The 21,412-nt window shown below is 40.4% G+C and overlaps 1 protein-coding gene across 7 annotated transcripts in view; it reads left to right on the top strand.

Annotated features, from left to right (window-relative positions):
- AKAP13 (A-kinase anchoring protein 13) overlaps positions 1-21,412 on the top strand; it is a 219,313-nt gene that overhangs the window by 185,257 nt on the left and 12,644 nt on the right. For all 7 annotated transcript variants that reach the window (XM_068410072.1, XM_068410076.1, XM_068410075.1 and 4 more), the window contains 12 exons: positions 3,897-3,939; positions 5,235-5,340; positions 10,464-10,635; positions 13,737-13,804; positions 14,654-14,720; positions 15,919-16,054; positions 17,183-17,295; positions 18,363-18,509; positions 19,129-19,379; positions 20,005-20,130; positions 20,236-20,353; positions 20,904-21,152. In XM_068410072.1, coding sequence (XP_068266173.1) covers positions 3,897-3,939; positions 5,235-5,340; positions 10,464-10,635; positions 13,737-13,804; positions 14,654-14,720; positions 15,919-16,054; positions 17,183-17,295; positions 18,363-18,509; positions 19,129-19,379; positions 20,005-20,130; positions 20,236-20,353; positions 20,904-21,152 — 1,596 coding nt within the window. The remainder of the gene's footprint in view (positions 1-3,896; positions 3,940-5,234; positions 5,341-10,463; positions 10,636-13,736; positions 13,805-14,653; positions 14,721-15,918; positions 16,055-17,182; positions 17,296-18,362; positions 18,510-19,128; positions 19,380-20,004; positions 20,131-20,235; positions 20,354-20,903; positions 21,153-21,412) is intronic.

The following is a 21,412-nucleotide window of genomic DNA, read 5'->3' as shown; positions in this document are numbered from 1 at the left end:
GTTTTCTGCTTTAGACCTTGAAGTTTCACCTTGCAAACCTTGAGCTAACCTTTCCATTGCATGATATCTAACAGCATTATCTTAGTCCTGTATCTGAATACTAACTAGTGGCAGAATAAAAGGATTATAATCCAGAGAGTCTGGTACATCAGCCCTGTGACACGTCATCTGGTTAGTGTTGGTCTGTATCCATGTGGCAAATAGCATCTGCCACTCTGACCAGCAGTATAGTTATTACCTCTTTATTAAAACCAAAATACTTGTCTTGAGATTGTTGCAGTACACAGAGTTAACAGAAGAGGTAGATCCTTGCCCTCCAGAAGTGAGAGTGAGTACACATTGCTCAGTGGAAGTAGGAGAGGAGGAGAGAAGCCCTGTATTAAATTCTGAAAATCTTGGTTACAACTTCACAGTTCCCCTACTGAGCAAAAAGCATACGTTGCAGCCAAACACCTTAAATCATTGAGGTGTTCATATCTAGGTCCTGATATTATAATCAGAAGAGTTTTGTTGGGAAACAGGCGAGTATTGTATGGTAGCTTTTTTTTCCCTCCTGCAAACTTCATTGCTAAAAGAAACCCAACAAAGATTGCATTAAAGTAATTTAGACTCCTCATGTTTATTTAAATAGGCTTATCAAAGATAACTGAAAATGTTTCCTATTTCTTAAGCATGTTTTATTAGACTGTTGAAATAAACCAGAACAGATAATTCTCTATCTAAAGAGAAAATTCAGAGCAGCTGCATTAGTTGGTTCAAATCAAAGGTTTGCAAGGAAACTGGCCCACGTCCCTTGTGTCCATACTGGGATGGGGGAAATTGCTTTCCAGTCCAACGGATTTTGTTGCTTCCTGAATTTAAAAAAGCTCCACACCATCCATGTTGTAGGTATCTAAATTCTCCTGCTTTCCATTCCCAGTCTTCACTGTGGGTTTGTCCCTTCCTACAAGTCCTGTGCTCCTCCCAGGTGTGATACTGCCCGCTTCCGTATTTAAGGTCTTTCCTCCTTCCCCTTTGCTCTGTCCTTCTCTTCTGCCTTCAACAAAGCTCACAATTCATGGCCCCACAAAGTGAACTGCAAACACGCATCTATGCATGGATGTCATGCTCCCACAGTAAAAAGTACTCTTAGCTAAACTTTTTGGTAGGCTTGTTTTTTTCTTTGGTTTTTAGTTTTTTGGGGGATGTTTTGATTTATTTTTGTTTGTTTGTTTTAAACATCCAACCAGTTAAGTAATTCCTAATAGTCAGGTTAGGGTATAGCACATTTTGGGGGGTATTTCTGTTAGCCAGTATTTATCTTCTCTTCCTCAACAGTGCTGCTGTTAATGATGAGCATTTAAAATGATGTCAGATATTGTCTCAAACAAAAATGTTGCTTTCTTTACATACGTTTTATTGCCTCATATTTGAGGGTACTGTGGTGACTTTATATAAAGGTTGGTTTAGCCACAGCTATTCTGAAGACTGCTTTGGCAATGGGCATTGTTCATGTAGTAATCCCAGACCAGTTTGTTTATTTTTTCACGTCTTCAGCGTTCATTTCTCATAAGGGGATGAATGTGTTAGCATTGAGATTGCACTTGCATTTCAATTACTGCTCCTCAACCTCTCCATGCCTGTTTTTCTCTAGAGTATGGAGAATTAGTTGCAGTTTGTTTGATATCCTTATATATGTAAGACGTGGATTTCAGGTGGCTGGACAGGCCAGTCTGTGCATTTTAGAAAAATATTGTGAAGCCTTTGGATTTCTTGACCCACAAAACTTTAATTACTGCCAACATTAAGGAGCTGCGAGCTGGTTTCTTTTGTTTGCAACATCCTAGTCCAGTCACTGCTTTCTGCATAATGGACCTTGATGAATTATTTCAAGTCCAGCTACCACATTAAATAATTTTGGTAAGTGAGGCTTAAAAGGTGTTCCAATAAGTACACCAAAATTTGGCTGTTAGCCCAGATTCACTGGACATAGATAACAGTCCTGGCCTTTGGACGAAACTAACTTTTTCTCTGGGTTGTGAAGTCAGTTTTAGCATTTCCCTTTTGAACCTGGTCATGATAGAAAACACAAAAATGATGGAAATAAACCTTCCTTCCCTTCTTCTACCTCAAAAAAAAAACCCTGAAGGTGAGAAAATGTGTACTTTTCTATGCTTATCTTCATGGGCTTTATGGCTTGCAGCAGAGTGTTGATCATATGATGTTCTATTGTAACCGAAAATATGAAATCATAAACAGGCTCCCACCTTGATTTTTGTCTGGATCCATTTTGCCTTCCAGTGCCATGAATCCCCCATTTTTAAGATAAAACACTATTGCAGTAAAAGAGTAGTAGTACATAATTGAAGTTCCCGTGCAATGTCCTTTCTCAAGGTGCTGAAAAACAGTCACACGTATCAAGTTACTACAGCTCTTCATTCAGCGTTCGTTCATATTTCTTACGTTAGTTGTAAAGAAACTTTGTGAAGTACTTAAATCCAGTCAAACTGATGAATCTATTAAAAAAAGGAAAGACCTAAGGAGGCTTAACCCGTGTTAAAAGGAAATTAGAGCTGAAACGTGAACCAGAGTCACTGGAGCATTAACCAGGGATTTGGGAGTCTGTAAATTACTTGTGTGATGTTACTAGGCGCTCAGGTAGTGGATATTGTATAAAAACCCAGCGCAGTCAGGAAATTGAATAGTAGACTTCATTTGATATGTGTTACAGTATTGCTAACTTTGATGTACTTGGGATAGATTGTTAATTAGATGAAAGATTTTGCAAGGGAGATAGTAGCAGGGATTAGGTAATGGGGTATGCCTGTATTTTAGATTCGCAATATAAAGAAATGATATTTCTGTCTCAGGCTGTGTTGACACTTGAATCGGCGGTTAGGAAAATGTGTATTTTAGCATCATAAGGCATAAAATTGTATGCATGGTTTTTCCTAATGCACTTACTGCTTTTGGATAGAGGACCATCTTTGGCTCTCATGTCAAGGGGCTCTTCTGCATTCACCCTTAGCTTTAATATGTTAACAGAATTTGAAGCCAAAGGACTGTTTTTCTTACAATGTATATGCAGAAGTCTTGCTTCTTGAACTTGAGATAGGACTGCAAACAGTGCTTGTAGTGTGAGGGTTTTTGGGAGTCCTGAGAAGCCCAGTTACTCTGGAGAGAGCCCTCTCTCCTCTGGATCATTTCATCCTGATTTTTCAGTATTCTTCAGTGTTTCTGGTAAATGGTGTCAGCTACCTATTCTCCTCCAAATGCATTGTGCAAGCAGGTTTCTTGTGGTATAAAGAGAATTTGTGTCACTGGCAAGGCTTCAGCTTCGTGTGGAAAGTCGGACTTTCCTCAAGCACAGTGTTTTGTGACTAAGCCCTAGGCTGGTAATGTTTCGTGGAACACAGAATAAGGCTTCCCTTGTTTCCCTTACTCTTTATGAAGTGCTTCAGGATTTTGATGGGAAAATGAACTATAATTTTATCAAGCAGAAAAGTTTTATACATGAAACCCGGATGTGTTGTACAATAGATTCTTTCTAGCAGTGTATAAATAAAAGCATTGTGGTGGAATGATTCTCATTTATACCTATTGTCATTGAATTGGCAGTTCTGATTCATATACCCTGATTTACCAGCAAATTTAACAGATGCACATCCTTTGCTTGATAGCTGAAGAATGATAAAAATACTAAGCAGGGTTTTACCTCAGCATCTAATGTGAGAGCACCTAAGGATACGGGGAACAGGCTTTATCCCGAGCACATGAAATCTATTCTAAACACTCACTTCTGGAAAACATTTCCCCTTCCTCTTGAACTGTCCAAATATGCAAACTATGTTTTTAAAATCAGTGGGCTAAGATTGCAGTCTAACATGTCACCCCCCCACCCCTCCGATCTTTTCCAGGTGTGCAGGCATTCGGCGCCTCCGGGGATTCCTCGGTTCAGAGGTACAGTATTCTGGGGGTACCATGTCTCTTCTGGAGGGACTCCTGCAGTGGGCTCAGGTTTGAACACCCAAAAGCCTTCCTGGCACCAATGCACTTCAGCTGAAATCACAAGTTGTCAGGCTTGTGAAAATCAATCTCATATGTCTAAAGGCTGAAGAATATTTTAGATCATAGAACATGCAAGTCTGTTCTGGGTCTTATCTCTAACAAGGCTTTGTGTTTATTCATAGCTAATAACATATCATACTATCCGTTATCGAACAATATCAGTTTACCCTGAGTTACATTTTACACTAAAAGTGTTGTTCCTCCCTTTGGTTAATTCTGTCTATATTTCTGTAACAAAGGCCAAAACGATCATGTTTTTGTACGTTACTTTTCATCCTTGCAAGCTGTAGAGAGGAGATAATCTTTCCGGTGGGTGCTGGCTTTAAAAGTGCTTCCTTGGAGGAAAGACATTTGTGGCACCGAAGGAGCTGGGTGTCTGGTCTCTGTGTCACTCTGATAGCTTCAGCTTTATTTCGTGGCTGGGAGGCTCTTCACCTCTGCTCGCTGCTGGTTTCTCCTTGATTTCATTTGTCTTTCTGTCATTCTGCTCTTGGTTTGTGTTGTACTTCCTATTGATGGCCTGTGTCCTTTTCGTTAATGCAATAATAGTTTCCTCTGTAATTTCTTATTCTTTCATAGAAGCTGAAGAAGTCATAAACTTGGGCATGTAAAGACTGGCAGAAAATATCTGGCGTCCCAGAAATGCCTAAATTAATACAAATAACCATTGCTTTTTATTACTTAGTATTGGTATTCTCATTTCTCAGGGGAGGCTTTGCAGAGAGTGTGGTTTCTGTTAAAGACACTCCCTGCTTTTCCAGAGCTCATTAGATGTCTTTCTCTGGAAGGAGATTTCTCCTTAAAAGATGTGGGCATGTCTGTCCCTTTCTAGCTGAAATATCGATGATTAAATGCCAAGACTGTGCAATGTTGGCCATGTAAATGGGCAGATGCCACGAGCCGGTGCGTGGTTATTTGGGCACGGGAGCAGCAGAGGGTGCTGATGCATGGATTGAGAATGGAGATTGCTTAAAAACAGATAAAAGAGTTCCTTGAAATATATAATAAACTACTGGATTGGCGTTTTGTCTTCACTTTGCCTTCTCTGGTATAACACCATAAAGCAAACCGTGACGCTGTTGGATAATAAATGCATTTGTCCTTTAAAAAAGAACCTATCCATTTAATAGATGCTTTGGGAGAAAAAAAAAAAAAGTAAAAGCAACCTCTTTCTTTTTTGATTGTAGCATATCTGAAGAAAGCAGCAGTGTCCCCGTTGGTAAAAGTGGAACAAAAGTCAGTCGCACCTTCAGCTACCTCAGGAATAAAATGTCCAGCAGCAAGAAGAGCAAAGTAAGTGCTGCTTGTGACTTATACAGCTGTGAAATACCCGTAGGTAGCAGAGATGAATTCTATATATTTCATTGTGTTTCCATGGGGTGGTATTATGTCTTTGCCTGGCTTTCTTTTCTTCTTTCTAATGCAAGGGGAGAAATCTTAGCAGCCCAAAATTGAAATGCATCTGAAGTGAGTTCTCCTGTGCAATGTTTTTGCCTCTTTTCACCACAAAATGAAGCTTCATTTATTCTAGAGAATAGATTGTGCTCTGGCATGAGTTATGGCTTTGCACTGATTAATGGGTCTAATTTTTACAGAACCTGAGAGGTGTTTAATAAAATGAGGACAGGAGCTGTAAGAAGGGACTGGCTGCCGAAGGCTGTATTGTGTTTTCCTTTTATTTTTACCTTTGCCACAAAGTTCCTGTGCACTCCTGGAGTAGTTGCTCAAACTGTGACCTTTAGTCATGGCCAATATTTATATTTTCCTCTTCTTTCTGTCCTTGAAACCCTGGGATTTAATTTGCTGAAGGTTACGTGCTGCTCGGCACAGCTGAATTTCCTGGGAAGTACAGCATTGGTTACAGATATAATTACATTAATGCTAAATACTTCACGCAAATGGACTGCTGTTGCCTTAGATTGTCCCCTGAAGATTAATACATGTTTGGGGTTTTTTTGGCTTTGTTGGATTTTTTACTTGGGTCTCACCTTGATTTATCACGTCTGACAGAAGCTAAGAGCATCTCACCTCAACGTGATTTAAATAGTTAGGTGATGTGTAGCTAATACTATTGGAGGGCCCCTGAGACACATAATTACATATTCTAATGAGTGTCTGAATAGCAAATGGAAAACAAAATATGGCACAATGAGCACTGTGCCTGTCGCAGAATAAGGCTGGGCTGAAGCATACGGGTGTGGGAGGGGTCACGTTTCGTCTGCACAAGCAAACTTGATTTTAGCCTTTCCCAACATAAGCACTTGATGTTTCAGTCTGAGTGTTCCTCTGACATAACTGGGTTTGTGTGCTGTCGTGGTCCAACGCACATTTTGGTATGTGTTTTTGGAAGATTGCATCACCTTTGCAGTGAGGTATCAGCTGTACTGAGATCAGTCATCGTAACACACAGTTCCTCTTTGTGGATCTTCCTTTAAAGATGCAAGCTGCAAGTACCAGCAGCTCGGAGCTGCTGCTCAGCAGCTGTAAGACAATGCTGTTCCCTGCTGCAAAGTACAATGTCAAAAAACCCATCTGTTTACATGGAAGCCTTTGTGCAAACCACTAGCGAGAAGTTGTGGAGTGTGTTGCACAGCCTGTGAACGAGACTGGAAAGTCATTAACTGGTTCTTGCACTTTGGGTGTATAATCTCTAAAGCAAGAACTGGAGAGAGAGCTATATAGATAATAGATATATATATAAAAGATCTGGTTGGGACAGGTAAGAAAATATAACAGAAGTGCTTTGAGATACTTGCTCTGCTTTTGTAAAATAAGTGCAGTCTGATTTCACTAACTTCATGATTGTGTCTGAAACTGTTGATAAAGAATTGCTTCAAAATCCCAACAATAATACACACTGCAAAAACTGCAGCTCAGTTTTGATATTTTTACTAACTAAGAAGCCATAATATCATTTAAATTACAGTTTCTTCTCTGCTTGCGGTACAATGTTTGCATTACAGACATTTTTAGGGCTTCGGCTATACATTTAAATAATATGACCTAAAAATTCTTGGGAATACTGATTTCTCAGAAGCATTATGGCTGATGAAAACCTGTAAGAGTTAACAAGAAAAACAACAAACCTTGAAAGAGGAAGTTGGACAGGAAGAGTTGGTTTCTGCTGCTGTCTGGGCTGTCAGGAGGGAGAGAGGCTTCAACTTCTTTCCAACTCGGTTTTACTTTCCTGCAAACCTTCAGAAATGCACCATTTGCTAAGATGAACCGTAAAATAAAGCACATCTGAGCCTACTAATGGCAAGGCTCTTTTTGAAAATGGTGTAAAAAAACCCCCAACCTTAAAATAAAGGGATGTTTGGAGTATTTACTGGAGGGGATACTGATAGAAGTTGGTGTGAATTTACCCATGTCTGGCATGTGCTTCATGTTGTTCTGGGATTAGTCAGCAAATCTCTTGATATCAGCAGCATGCACTGATTCACGTTTGTGAAGTCTAAAATGTGCTGTATCTCTGTCAATTAGAAAACAAAAATACTAATTTTCTTCATTTTGGTAGAGAGTTTCTGGGAAATGACGACAAAAAAAAATTAGCATGAGTAATTTCTCTGTTTCCTTGACTTGCGCAGTTCTAGGCAGGGCTATACCACCAACGGTGTTTCGGTGTGTGTATAGTAAGAGTTGCAAGTGTTTGAAAGGAGTAGGAGACAGGGAATATTTGAGACCTGTAGAGCAGGAGGAGCGCAAACACGTGAAACCTTTCTGTCTGGGAAATCTTCTGCAGCGCTTTGTTTGCTAAAGTACTACATAGCAACACTGAGGTATGTTAAAATTCACTTCTTCTCTAACCCAAATATCACAGAGGGTTTGATTTACCACCCTCTGCTTTTTAAATGGGTGGTCTTTTATTGACTTGTGACTTCTAAAATATAAATCACATCCTTTCTTGCCTGTATTTATTTTTTGTATTTTTTTTTTAGCAGTGGAAGCTAGGGTAGGGCAAGATGAAAGCAATAACAAAGTAGCTAAAATCATCTTCAAGGAAGTTAGCAGCAATCAGCCCGCCCTCCCCCTTTTGCTCAACTCCTCTCTGACTGCCATCCCCCCGGCCGTGCTGGCCGCTCTGGGCCCTCGCGATGGGCTAATGCTGGTGGGGAGCAGCTCTCCTGCCCCCGGGGGAAGGATGTCGATAAAATGGAATAAATTTGCTGAAGTACCTCAGATAACAGTGAAGCTAGTAGGACTTAAGGAATGGGAGGTAAGAGCTTTGTGGTTATTTCGGAGCGGGATCCGCTGCTGCAGTGCATGGCCTGCTATTTTTTGACCGTATGACCGAGCCGCGGTACCCGTCGTGTCTGTTAGTGCACGTCGGGGCAGGTTCAGTCGTGAAGCCATGCTTCAAGTCACACTGGCAGGTCCGATAGTGCAGGAAAATTATTTTGTTTTCACAATCCTTTTTTAAAAAAAAGTTCCAGTAACTGTCACAGAAAAAAAAAAAAAAAAGGATAAATCTCATTTTGAGACCTTGTTTTCAGCGGTATGCCTGGCATCCCATGTATGAAGTTTGCTGTTTCCTCCTTGAAAGTGGTGCACGCGTTTCCTGTTTTTCCTGGGGTCGTTCAGCTTTACTTAAAATGTTTTTTTACAGTGATTTTTATGAAGACAGGGTATTATTCCAGATTCTAGAGTGGCTGGGCTTTGCAGTAAAGGCCAGGTGCATTTAAAGTATAGGACGGTGAATCTCCTTTCAGCATTTTAAGCCTGAGAGTTGCAAGATCTGCCTTGAGCATAGGGTGATCTTTTCTCCTGGAGCTTCATAAGTCCTGGCAATAGAGCAAAATTCCAGGTATCAACTTAGTACTATCGACCGAGGACAAAACTGCGGAGTTCTAGTTCTTGAATCCTGCCAGGCTGGACAGGGTTAAAGGTGGGCAGGTCAGTGGATGGAGAACAGAGGCTGTGGAGGTTTACATATGTGAGCTGACGGCTCAGAGGAGGTGGAGATGTGCCACAAAGCAGACTCTTCCTGGCAGGTTTCCTGCTTCGGACGGGATTGTTCCATACGGTAATGCCTCCTGGTTTTGCTTATTTGCAGAACAAAATAGCGTTTGAGGCCAGTAAATAGACTTTTTGTTTGTGAGGCTTTGCAGGGAGAGACTCCCGACACTGGCATCTTGCCTGGGGTGTGTGGGGAGAGGGGAGACCTTAGGCTCAGTTACTAATTATTTGAGTGTGTCATCAAAGGCTCAAAAATTTCCCTGCCAGTGACTGCAGAGCTGAACACCTCTTTTAACCGCTTCATGGCAGTTGCTCACATGAGCTGCTCTGCAGCTCTCTGATTTTTAGGCTGTAACAATATTTAGCAACGGGCATGTGGCATATAAATAACAAAATGCAAAGATAAGCTTACAGAAGCCTTTACCAATTTCTAGTTAAGCTTCTCATTCAGATGCCGTGAAATCTGCAGTAACAGTTAAAACACAGATCTGGAGCTGAATTGCATGGTAAACATTTTGTAGGGTGGTACAAAGAAAGAAAAGGAGTCGCTATAATTCAAATTTGGAGGTTTTATATGGAATTTCCTTTAAAAATTGTTTGGGAGAATTCCAAATCCATGAAAGGCTGCAGAGAAAAATGTTTCCAATTTTTAGTATTTAGAATTTTCTATCTCAGGTAGCGGTAGAAAGGTAAGCAAAAACTCTGCTAAAAGCTGGAGAAGCTGGCTGGGCTTGTCGTCTTTCCAAAGCTGAGTAGCCCAGAGGTTAAACCATGGCTTCCGGAAGACGAGATAATCTTTTATGGTGTTGCTGTTGTTCCTCAGCCTTTCTGTGGTGCCGTATTTCAAGAGTTTGTGAAAGATCCATTTCCCCAAAAAGCTTCACATAGATACTTGGGGTTGCAAGATACTGTTGAAAAAGTTGCTAGTCAGAAGGAAAATGGAGGTGGAAATATTCTGGCAGTGATGCTGTACAGGCACAGAGGAAGAGCTTGTGTTCTCCATTAAAAATGCTGAGTAGCAAAGCACGAATCTTACGGGTTGGCCTTAAAAATTAACTGTGTTGAAAGTTTGATACATATCACATAAGGTGTTTGTATATAACACAATTCATTGAAAGTGCAGAAAAGATTGGTGAGAGCCCAGAAGAAGAAAAGAGATAAGTCGTTAAACCAAGCAAATATAAAACAAAAGTGGAAAAAAATAGATCCCTTCAGAACAGACTGAATTTTGTCTCCACTGGTGAGATACCCATGCAGAAGGCTCTGCGAGTCAGTAGTACCTTAGTCCCCATCCATGGGGGCTGTAAGCTGATTTAGCAGAGCGCTGTGCAGACACATGACTATTGTTAAGGTGTATGCCAATCGATATCGTCATAGTGCCAAAGGCAAACACTGAAGAATTTGTAACTAGAATAGACCTATGCGAAGTGACGAGGCGTTTGTTCATTTTTTCTCGGCAGGAAAAAGAGAAAGACAAAGAGAAGACTAAAGAGAAGGACAAAGACTCCAAGGAGAAGGAAAAAGATAAGAAGCTGTTAAATGGACATCTCTTCACTGCAATCTCTGTTGTAGCCCAAGCAACCTGTTACCACTGTATGAAACCTTTCAATAAGGATTCGTACTACTGTGCAAGTAAGTCAGGGGATTTTTTTCCCCTCTTCCTTTTGTTTCCTGACATGGGAAATGCGAACCTTACGCTTTAGTTTCCTCTTGCTTAAGGATGTGGGGTGGGAGGGAGACTTTGGAGATAGTGATTCATGGAGCAGCATGTTACCTTACAGAAGCTGGACTGAAATAAGTTGTGACTGCAAGGAGGTGTCCTGCAACCTGCTTCCTAGCCTACGCTCAGACATGACAGCATCCCGCGGGGTTTTCTGCCCCTGCTTGTTGGGATGTATTAGTGAGCTGGAGGACTTTGGTTATTTCAGCTGCATGTTATGGCTTGGGGATGAGGTACTCTATTAGGGTGGATGGAGGACAGGGAAGGCTGGATTGGCTCATGGCTTTCATTTCCAATGGGTAAAAAAAAATGTCCCACTCATCTGCAGTGTATTGCTTTAGTTCTTGAAACACTGCTTCAGTGAGCCCTCAGTGAGAAGAGCCTGATACAAAAAGGAAATACTAACCCTCTTCTCCCTTTATACGTGAAATTGCATCACAGATCAAATGGCGACTACCTGTGTGTGAAGTACGTGCGATGCAATGCAGGCATTATGGGAACCATGGCAGAGGGTTTCTGTGAGACTGGTGGTTTTGTTCTCTTTTCTTATCAGATGGCTTCTCATGCTTGTAGCTCAATAAGGTCAGCAGCGTTTGTGTGGTCGAGACCAGAATGGTGGCTGGTTTATGCAGCGACCCAAAGCTACAGAATATGCAGACAAAAATGTCTTTTTCCCACTGCAACTCGGGGCTCTCTGTTCCTCACTATTAGTAATATTTGTTACTGCACTAGCCTAGAGATGAGTTGAAGTGTGTGTGGGAATTGCTCCCAGGCTGGAGCAGGAGGCTCTGTCTCTGTCTGTTCCTTCTGGTAGACGAGCAGTGTATGAAACCTCTCCAGTGAGCGGGGGAAGGAGCAGCCAGCTGAATCCCAAGTGGCAGTTTTGAGTTTCCTGGAAGAGAAGAGATTTCAGCAAAGTTGTTTGCATGAGACACACTCTGTGTCAGCCTGATGGGACGTGGAAAACATCAACAATTATAAGCTCTCAAATACATCCTCTCCCTTTCTCCACTTGACTTTCTTAACAGCTTCTGAAGCCACTTAGAAAATCAAATATATCCAGATTTAACTCTCTATATCCTAATGAGTTAAAATAATGCAACAATGTCGTATGTTTTAGCACAGACGTTCTTTCCCTATTTTTCAAGGTACAACAGAAAATTATTGTAAATTTTCTGCATTGGCCAGAAAATGAATGCCAGGTTGTAAGCTGACATCTGAGAGTGGTCCTTTCTTCCATCACATCTTAAAATCAGCCATCAAATAAATGCCTTGGAAATGGCTGATAACGAGCAGCAGAGGCTCTGTTGTTCCTGTGCTGGTGTAGACTACTTTTTTCCTACAGAAGTGGTAGTGCTTTACTGCTACCGTCACTGCTCTGTCTCGCCTATGGATGACGTTTTCTTAATGCCTTTTAAAGCGCTGGATCATTTTAAATCAATGTCTCAGCTTTTCAATGACGCCCCCAGCTTCCTGAAACAGCTAGTTAATGCTGAAAGATTTAGCATGCTCTAAAACAAATGGGCAAGCAAAAAATTCTAATTTTTAATAGCTCTCTGCCTGGTCTTTTTGGTTTGGTTTTGTTTTTGTTTTTTTTTTTTTTTTATGATCAGTGATGCACAAAAGAAGCTTTTTGGGGTTTTAATTATTAGTATTAGTGATACAGAGGAGTTGGAGGAACTTTGTGCCTGCTGAAGAGTTGAATTAGAGGAATAAATTCCCTGAAACCAGATTTTCAATCTAAAAAATCAAAATGCTCTGTTGCTAAATGGTACATACTAAAGAGCTGCCTTCAGGCTTTCAAGGCTTGAGTGTGAATTTAATAGTTCTGAATTGTCTTGCTGCCTCTTTTTATGCACCAGAAGCTGGTTCTGTCCCTCTTCCTTGTTTGATCTGAAAAACGATACTGCTTGTGGGTTTTTGCAAGAACATGCAGGTTTCTTTCTTCTGTCTCTCTTGCACAGGAAGTTGTGGGACATTGACAGAATAGCAACGCCCTATGGCCTTACCCTTACCTCTCTCAAAATATCAGAATTACTGGCTTATATTCAGTAGGCCCAAATGTAAGAATTTTTAGGAATGTGAGCATATTTTGTCAGTTTGGGTGTGGAATTTTTTCCTTTCATATTTCTTCTATAAATAATTCAGAAGTCTACGCTTATAGTGTAACGTACACTTAAAATATAAATCATGATCTGTGTTAATATGTGTTTTCATGAATAAGTGGAAATAACAGGTTTTCTCTAAGCTACTGAATCTTATCTTGAGAGCATTTGAGTTGTGATCTTTCATCTGTCAGAAGAGTTAATACTCCAAACCTAGTTATCAATTATTATGAAAAAAACAGTTTTAATCATCTCTGGAAACTTTGATTCCCAGAAATCTGCTGGCAGAGATCATGGGCAGACTCTGGGTATTCTGGAAAAGATAAACAGCTTTTGCTCTGGCATATATGCATCAAAGGGTGGTGTTAAAGCATGATGTTCTTTTCATTTGTAAATGATGTGGTTTCGGACTAAAACAGAGGCTTCAAGTCTAGTTTTCAGCAAGAAGTCCCAACCTCACAGACACCGTCACCTGGCAGATGCTCATGTCACTTTTTCTGATAACCCTGTAGCACAGTAGCACTTGGTTCCTCTACTGTAGGTCTTGGCTATGATATGTCTGAGTTTATGCAAATTTAATTTTTCTGTCCTTTTCCTGTCTTCTGGATCCCATAATTCTTGTCTTCATAAGAACAGTATTTATGTTTTCAGAGAAAATATTGGCACTACGATTTTAAACAGAATTTCCTGTTAAATTCCATGAGGAAAACTTGTTAACAAAAAAAGGGGCTAATTATCTGGGAAAGCAGCCTGTCTCTCAGTATCTGTAGCTACTCATGGAAACCACAGCGATGCCTGAAAGTTGTAATTCTCAGTTGTGCAAGATAACAGTTCAGATTACAAACAGCAAAAACTGGCTCATTTTCTACTTTTTGTTTAATTGGTTGTTTTTTTTTTACTTTTGACAGACTGCAATGCAATTGTTCACAAAGGCTGTAAGGAGAGTTTTGCTTCTTGTGCAAAGGTCAAAATGAAGGTAAGAGATTTCATCTACTCTATTGAATAAACAAAAAAGTTTAAACAATTTAGCATGCAGATGTATAACATCATCTACCATACATCTCAAAGTTTCCAGCTTGTTGGAAAGAACTTCAGCCCCTGTGTTACAATGAAGAATTTCTCTGGGCTCTCCTGAAATTCCCCACAACCTCATGTTAATACAGTAGTTGTCCCTGGGACTCTGAATGCTCCCGGTCAGCACCACAGGGTGTTTGTTGGCAGCAAATTCCCTGCGTTGTTCCCTGCAGTACACAGGGACCTTATGGTCAGATGGTCTGTCCTGTGCTTCGATTAGAAAAAAAAAACAAACACTTCGCTGGCAAAATTCAGGGGTGTCCAGCACCCTTAAATGCTATATCTCTTAATTTTCAAATGCTGCATCCTGTAATGCAGCATCATGCGTATAAATGCATAATGAAAACTATTACATGTGCACGTTGTTTATATGAGGAACATGCAGAATTCCTGCTTGCCCCAAATGTGAGAAGCCTCTTCTGCAGAGTGGTTCTCCAAGCTAGTTAATGTTTATACGATTATGATTTTCGGTTCTCGAGTATTGTCAGCACTTTCTCTTCTCATTTTCCTATTTACTGCACATTTCTCCATCTGTTTTTTTGCCATTTCATAGGTGACCATTGGAGGGGATACATGTGTGTGTGCATTTTTTTTTATTTTTATATATATATATATATATAAATAGACATACAGCCAAGAACTGATCTGTTCTGAGAGGATTCAGAAAAAATAGCTTTTTAATTTTAGTTATGTGGCACAGCTGATGGAAGAAGGGAGGAAGAAATTACAGTGACTTTCATTTTTCTTTCAGCCACAGAAAGGGATGCTGCAGGCACATGATACCTCTTCATTACCCACAGTAACCATGAGAAACAAAAGTAAGAAAAATTCCTTTCCTTCTGCTTTGGTGATGGTCTGTATCTGCTGTTATTAACTGTTTTGCCAACTAATATTCGATATTATGAAAGATAAGCATTTATCAAAGCATGTTAAGCAATTTCTGTGCATGATAAGCAATGTTTGGGATTTCAGAAGTTGTACTGAGATGTTGCACAGAGTTCATCCACTTCTGTAGTGTCCATGTAAATTTAGGTAAATGTAAAGTCATCTCAGATTTAGAATAACTACTTGACTGCTGTAGCTTGCTGAAGGCCTGCAGCCGATGAGTCCCCAAAATCTGGAAGACACAGACTATGTTCACATGTGTATGACATTGGAAAGAATCCAACTATGAGTAGTTGTTAAGATTACAAGTGGTGAGGATGCTTGTTCAAAATACATTTCTTTTTTTTTTTTTTAAAATTTAAATAGTTTTATGCTTTGAGGTAGTAAAACCAGAATTTTTTTACTCTGAATAGGAGCAATACTGACAAACTTTTCCTGGCTGTGCTGAGATATACACTGCACTGCAGAGCAGTGTGACTGAGGGCAAAGAATAGGAATGAAATAGCCCACATGGAGTTTGTAGTGCCATGATTTGATAAAGTTATTTAGTGATAGCTTGGAGATGACTATATGGAACCACACTATATGATGCAGAGGTACCCACTGTGGTATTTATCATGAAATTCAGAGCTATTGCTCCAGAAAGCAGAAATGCATATGAAGAAGGAAAAATCTGGAATTAAAATTAAATTATTAGTTAAAGGTATGTGATAGTGTAATGAGATAAGGATTAGCATTTCTCTATGGTACCTACTGATAGAGAAACCTATCTCAAAAAGTTTGACCAGAAACAGGAAGATATATACAATTATAGGCCCAGGAAAATTAAAAAGCAACGTAGTAGATTGCTACATGTGATTATTTATCAAATAAAATTAAATTCAGTTTCCCAAGTGTATGTTTCTGGACTTGCAGATCCCACCCAGATCTTCTAAGCGTAGTTCAATGCTCTCAGTTCTGCACAGGGGTCGATGTTCCTTCCTTCGTACGGCTGTTTCTTACAGCTGAGATCTCCTGGTAACGACTCTAGAAAGAAAAGATAATTTTAGAGCCTGATTTCTTTAAGTCATCACCTTCGCAGTTAAGAACACAGTTGCATGAGCTGACTTTTCTCTGTCACTTCCCTTCCAGGCTCACAACCGAAGGAGCGCCCTCGCTCTGCAATACTCGCTCCTGATGAAAACACTGTAACCTCAATATTCAATAACAGGAGATCACAACAGACTACAGCACTTTCGAAAAGTGTCTCAATACAGAACATTGCAGGGTAAGGCTCCTCCCTGTGTGCGTGAGTGTGTGTGTATTAGCTGGCACTGCGAGCATAGAAAAATTCAGATCTCATTAAAAATAAATCCGTGTACTATGATTTATGTTAAAGGTACAAAAGAGGATCACAAAACCAGAAATACCCATATTATATATGATACCATCAGTTGTCTTCTGCACCATCTGATTGTCTGGGTTAGTTTAGTCATGGCATGAGTTCAGAAGCATCTGAGTTGGCCTGGTTATATTCAAGGCCACTTCATAGCGATGCTCTGGGCTCCAGGAGGAAATTCCTTCCCTTGGGCTGGGTACTGTGCAAGCACACATTTGCAGCTCAACTATAGTACTAACTTTTGTGTCCATAATGATATGGTGGAGGCACAGAGCTGCAGTCTTAATGGTGTTTTAGGACTGTTATACATAATTATTTACAAAAAAAAAAAAGAAGAAAATCTCATTTATGGTTCCTACGCTACCTGCATATTGAGCAATTCTACACACAGGGCGATAGCATGGACTGGGATGTTCTGGATACTTTACATGGCCTGGATATTCATGGTGAAATTTATTTCAGTCCATTCTTCTGGTCCTTCTCAGAGCTAGCGATAAAGACTCTTGGATAGCCTTTTGTATTGAATTTTTGCACTGCCTGCCCCAGGGACAATGGGAAGTGACAGTAAAATGGGAAAGAATTTAAAGAAATTATATAAACCATAAAACCAGGTGTGATTCTTAAAGAAGCAGCACCATCACTCAGAACTATGGATTTTACAGCTTGTTGAGCCCAAATGGGTAGTTGTTAGAAAACAATTAATAAAAATACATTTCTGTACATAACGGTGCAATGCTTGCTTTGGTTTTCAATTCGTATTTAAAAATGCATTTCTTCTGTGTATTTCATAGAATCATAGAATTGTTAAGGTTGGAATAGACCTAAAAGATCATCAAGTCCAACCATCGACCCAATGCCACCATACCTGCTAAACCATGTCCTGAAGCGCCACATCTAGACGTTTTTTGAACACCTCCAGGGATGGTGACTCCACCACCTCCCTGGGCAGCCTGTTCCAATGCCTACATTTGACTGTTTTGTGTAATAAATGATATTATGTGTTGTGTTTTTCTGCAGAGTTGGGAATGATGACAGTATAATACACACTTGGAAATTCCTGTCGCAGTCAACAGACTCCTTACATAAAATCAGCCGGGTGAATGAATCCACAGAGTCGCTGGTTGATGAAGGTAAGAGATCCTCATGGCATTTATAGCAACAGGAAGATCTCAGTGCTGCTTTCCAGAAATAGAAATTCCATTTTGGCATTTCAGCAAGAGGGTTTTTTTGTAATGGACAATTAAAGTGCATTTACTTTACTCTTAGAATATTAGTACGATAAACTAAAACAAAGCCCCACATAGTAATTTCTTTAGCTTGTTGAATCGTGGGAAAACATTTAAAATGTTTCAGTTACAGTTGAGTTACTTGGAATTTAGCTCAGGGACCAACATTTCCTCTTTCGTTCTGCATCTCTGGCCTATTCATACAGCCACAGATTTTGCACTCTGTCACCTTTTACATGCTGATGTCTTGCGTTTCATATGTTTCCCAGAGTGGGGAAGGAAGAAACATATTGTTTAGTTTTGTGTGAGTTTGAAAGTGAAGTCAGTTAAATTCATTTCTTAAGTTTAAATATTTTTTTTGTATGGTGCTTTTTAAGGATATAATCAGTATTTTTACACCTTAGCCAATATTTACCTGACAAGAGCAGAATGTTCTATTAAGGACTGAACAAGGGCATGCTCATGGTGACGAGAGAAACTTTCACAGTTCCTGCACAAATGAGCAATCTTTCTTAAAGATACGTATGTGTGTATGTAATGTAAGTAGTGTTTACTTCTACCTGCGTCACTTCTAGCTGTCTAAGCTTGAAAACACAGACTTCACATAGGTCTAAGTTCCCTCTATTCAGTGATGTAAATGAAGGAAGACAAACTGGGTGTTGTGGTTTTTTATTTACCTGCGATGTTGTTGCATTGCAGATAAAGAATCCCTTGTCTTTTACCTGAGCTAGAATTTGATCTATGTGAAAATCATGAACTAGTTTTGTGCAACTAGCAAATAACCTTTAAAAGTGCTTTTCATAACCTAGTCCATACGTGGTATAATTCCATATGATCATTTTTGTGTCAGTAAAGGAGAATGTGTGTGATGTCTGTGGTATGACAGGGAAAGCCTAAATCTAAATGAATAGACAGGAATCTCTAATGAGATGTTACGTACATCTTAATGGCATTTACATTGCTTTGTGAAGGTGCAGACATGAACGAAGGACAGCTGATGGGAGACCTGGAATTAGATTCCCAGCAGCTGGAGGCAGAGTCCTGGAGCCAAGTAGTGGACAGCAAGTTCCTACAGCAGCAAAACAAAGATGTTGTCAAACGGCAAGATGTCATTTACGGTGAGAGATACCAGCATCTTAATTTTTCACTCATTGTAGATAGCTTCTTGATATACTCATGTACATGGATTTGGGAAGCTTTAGGTCAGTAAATAGGAACATTGACTTGGTTTCCTCAGAAGCCAAAGCTTCATTCTTGAAGTTCTTAGAAATGTAATGTATTCTAGGAAAGCTTTTATTCTGCCTTTCATGTATCCAGAAGCCATCAAAAAAAAAAAAACCCAGAAATTGCCTCTCCTTATTTGTCTGCTGGTGATATTTAAACTCTGTTACAGCAGAGCGGCTAGCTAGGAAGTCTTCTGCCGGATGCAACAGCCATCCTGTATGGCAAAAGCACTGCGCTGAGGCTGACAGTGAGGTGTTAGGAAGGAGCAGATAACAGTGCTGAAGGTTCAGACCTCAGCAGCAATGTCCACAGCTCTTTATTGTGGGACTGCTCTGTCCCTGTATTTCTCCCACACGTGAAACTATTGATTGATGTTTCAATACCTGACGTGAAATTTTCTGAAGCCACTTAGAGAAGCCCAATTATGGAAGAGCTTTCTAATGGCAACTTTTCCTTACTGTACACCCATATACTCTACAGTGACCTTGGTTTTGACCTTCTCATCCTATACAGAGCTAATGCAGACAGAAATGCATCATGTCCGCACCCTGAAGATCATGAATGATGTATACAGTGCAGGGATGTTAAAGGAACTGCAGTATGATCAACAAGTCGTGGACAAGATCTTTCCCTGCCTGGAAAACTTGCTGCAGATCCACAGTCACTTCTTCCAGCGGATTCTAGAAAGGAAGAAGGAGTCGTTGGCAGACAAAAGTGAAAAGAACTTTGTTATCAAGAGGATAGGTGACATCTTAGTGAGTCAAGTAAGTGCTGGAAAACGCTTGCATTTCTGAGGACACAGCTGGAAACCAGGCGCTCTTCCCTACCTCCTGTTTATGTCTGTTAGATAATCACAGTTCATGGCACCTTTACTCTTCACACACATAAAAATCTCCACCTCTGCTTTTCGAAGAACTTTTTGCTCTTTCAGGGGAAGGTCTAACAATGGAAATTAATTTAGTTTATTTTGTGGGAGAGAGAAGCATTCCCTGACAGGCACAGAATGATTTGACCGTTGCCTGGAGGGTAGGCAGTACCCCACAGCAATATATGCCCAGTGTGTTTCTTGGCTGAGTTACTGACCTGCTATTTGTGTGGGTCACTTTACTTTTCTTTATCTGCGCTTTCTCCCTTATTCTTTTTCTCTGACTTGACTTTTTTTGTTGTTGGCTTTTAAGCCCTGTGAGGTAGAATCCCAAATGCTGCATTGTGTGGACACAGTGAAGTCTCAAACTCAGCTTTTTACTTTCTAGAGATCTAACTGCCTGGATTAGGATGCTTTGGACTAATTTCGTTTCATCAGGTTCTTTTGAGAGACTGGCAGGCACAGCTGGGATATCACACCAGGAGCTCAGTGCAGATTGAACCTCTGTGTCTCATGTCTTGCAGTTCTCCGGTGAGAGTGCCGAGCGAATGAAGAAAACATACGGCAAATTCTGTGGGCATCACAATGAGGCAGTAAATAACTTCAAAGATCTGTACTCAAAGGACAAGCGGTTTCAGGCATTTGTCAAGGTAGGGCCTGGTAGAACAGATGTAGTTGATGGAAAAAGTATGTCCTTTTCTGCACTCTGGTGAGCATTTTGCTACAGAACTGAAATTTTCATCTTTGTTCCTTAGAAAAAAATGAGCAGCTCCCTGGTGAGGCGTCTTGGGATTTCTGAATGTATCTTGTTGGTAACACAGCGGATCACAAAGTACCCAGTCCTTTTACAAAGGATACTGCAGTACACCAAAGGTAGGGACCAGTTTCTCTATTCTAAACGTGTATTTGTTCCTCCAGTGTAAATTTCTTGGGTCCTTTTCAGCTGAAGCAGATTTTCTCAGAATAGATCGACTAACCCAGTCATTATTGTCTCACATCACTGTAATAAGATAACTGTTTCATATCTCCATGTACGATTAGTTATTTGGGGGCCTTGATTTAGTTGCTATAAGTCTGTCTCTAGCTAATTATGGAGCAACATGCTTAGGCTCCAAAGTCTCCCAGCTTACTTTTTTTGGTAATGGCTAAAATATGTGGTGAATATGTGCATTTCATCTATACTGTCGCATATACAAAGTATATTGGAATAGTCCCCAGCCTCAAATGTATATGTGAAAGGTTTTGTGAAACTCTCCTTAAGGGGGAAAAAATGCAACCTATCTCGGGAAAGTATTAAAAAGTTATAATGTGGGCATTTGGGAAGGAGAAGAGGAAGGAAGGAAGGAAGGAAAATCAGGAAGTTTTTCCTTTGTGAGTCTACAAGTATGACGTGAAATTGAGGTGTTTCTCTTTCTGTTCGAAGAAAATGAAGTGGAACATGAAGACTTGACTCAGTCATTAAACCTTGTTAAAGATATGATCGCTGCAGTCAATAGCAAAGTCAGCAATTACGAAAAGAAAATGCGGCTCGGTGAGATTTACAACAGGACAGATAGCAAGTCCATCATGAGGATGAAGAGTGGCCAGATGTTTGCAAGAGAGGACTTGAGGCATCGGAAGCTCATCCGAGATGGGCCCGTTTCACTGAAAAACGCAGCTGGCCGGTTAAAAGGTAAGACTGTCCTGCCTTCTGCTGAGGGAGGATACAGCTCGTCCTCTCTGGATGTAGGATTAGTCCTCAGACTGGTGTCTCCAGCCTTTATTTATTCTTCTGCTTTGAGAGGTTTTGACAGCAGCTTTCCCCGTGCTGTACACTCACTTCCCATCGCAGCATTTCTGATTCCTCGTGCTGTTTCTGGGGTGATAGATGGCTGCTTTTCTTCCTGGTGACTGCATGCCTGCTGAAGGCTTGGGTTGCAGTGACACCTTGGT

The sequence above is a fragment of the Nyctibius grandis genome, chromosome 11 (genome assembly GCF_013368605.1).
Source record: "Nyctibius grandis isolate bNycGra1 chromosome 11, bNycGra1.pri, whole genome shotgun sequence".
In the NCBI taxonomy this organism is placed as follows: Eukaryota; Metazoa; Chordata; class Aves; order Nyctibiiformes; family Nyctibiidae; genus Nyctibius; species Nyctibius grandis.
The sequence above is the reverse complement of the archived record's forward strand: the minus strand, read 5'-3'. Positions and strand labels throughout refer to the sequence as shown.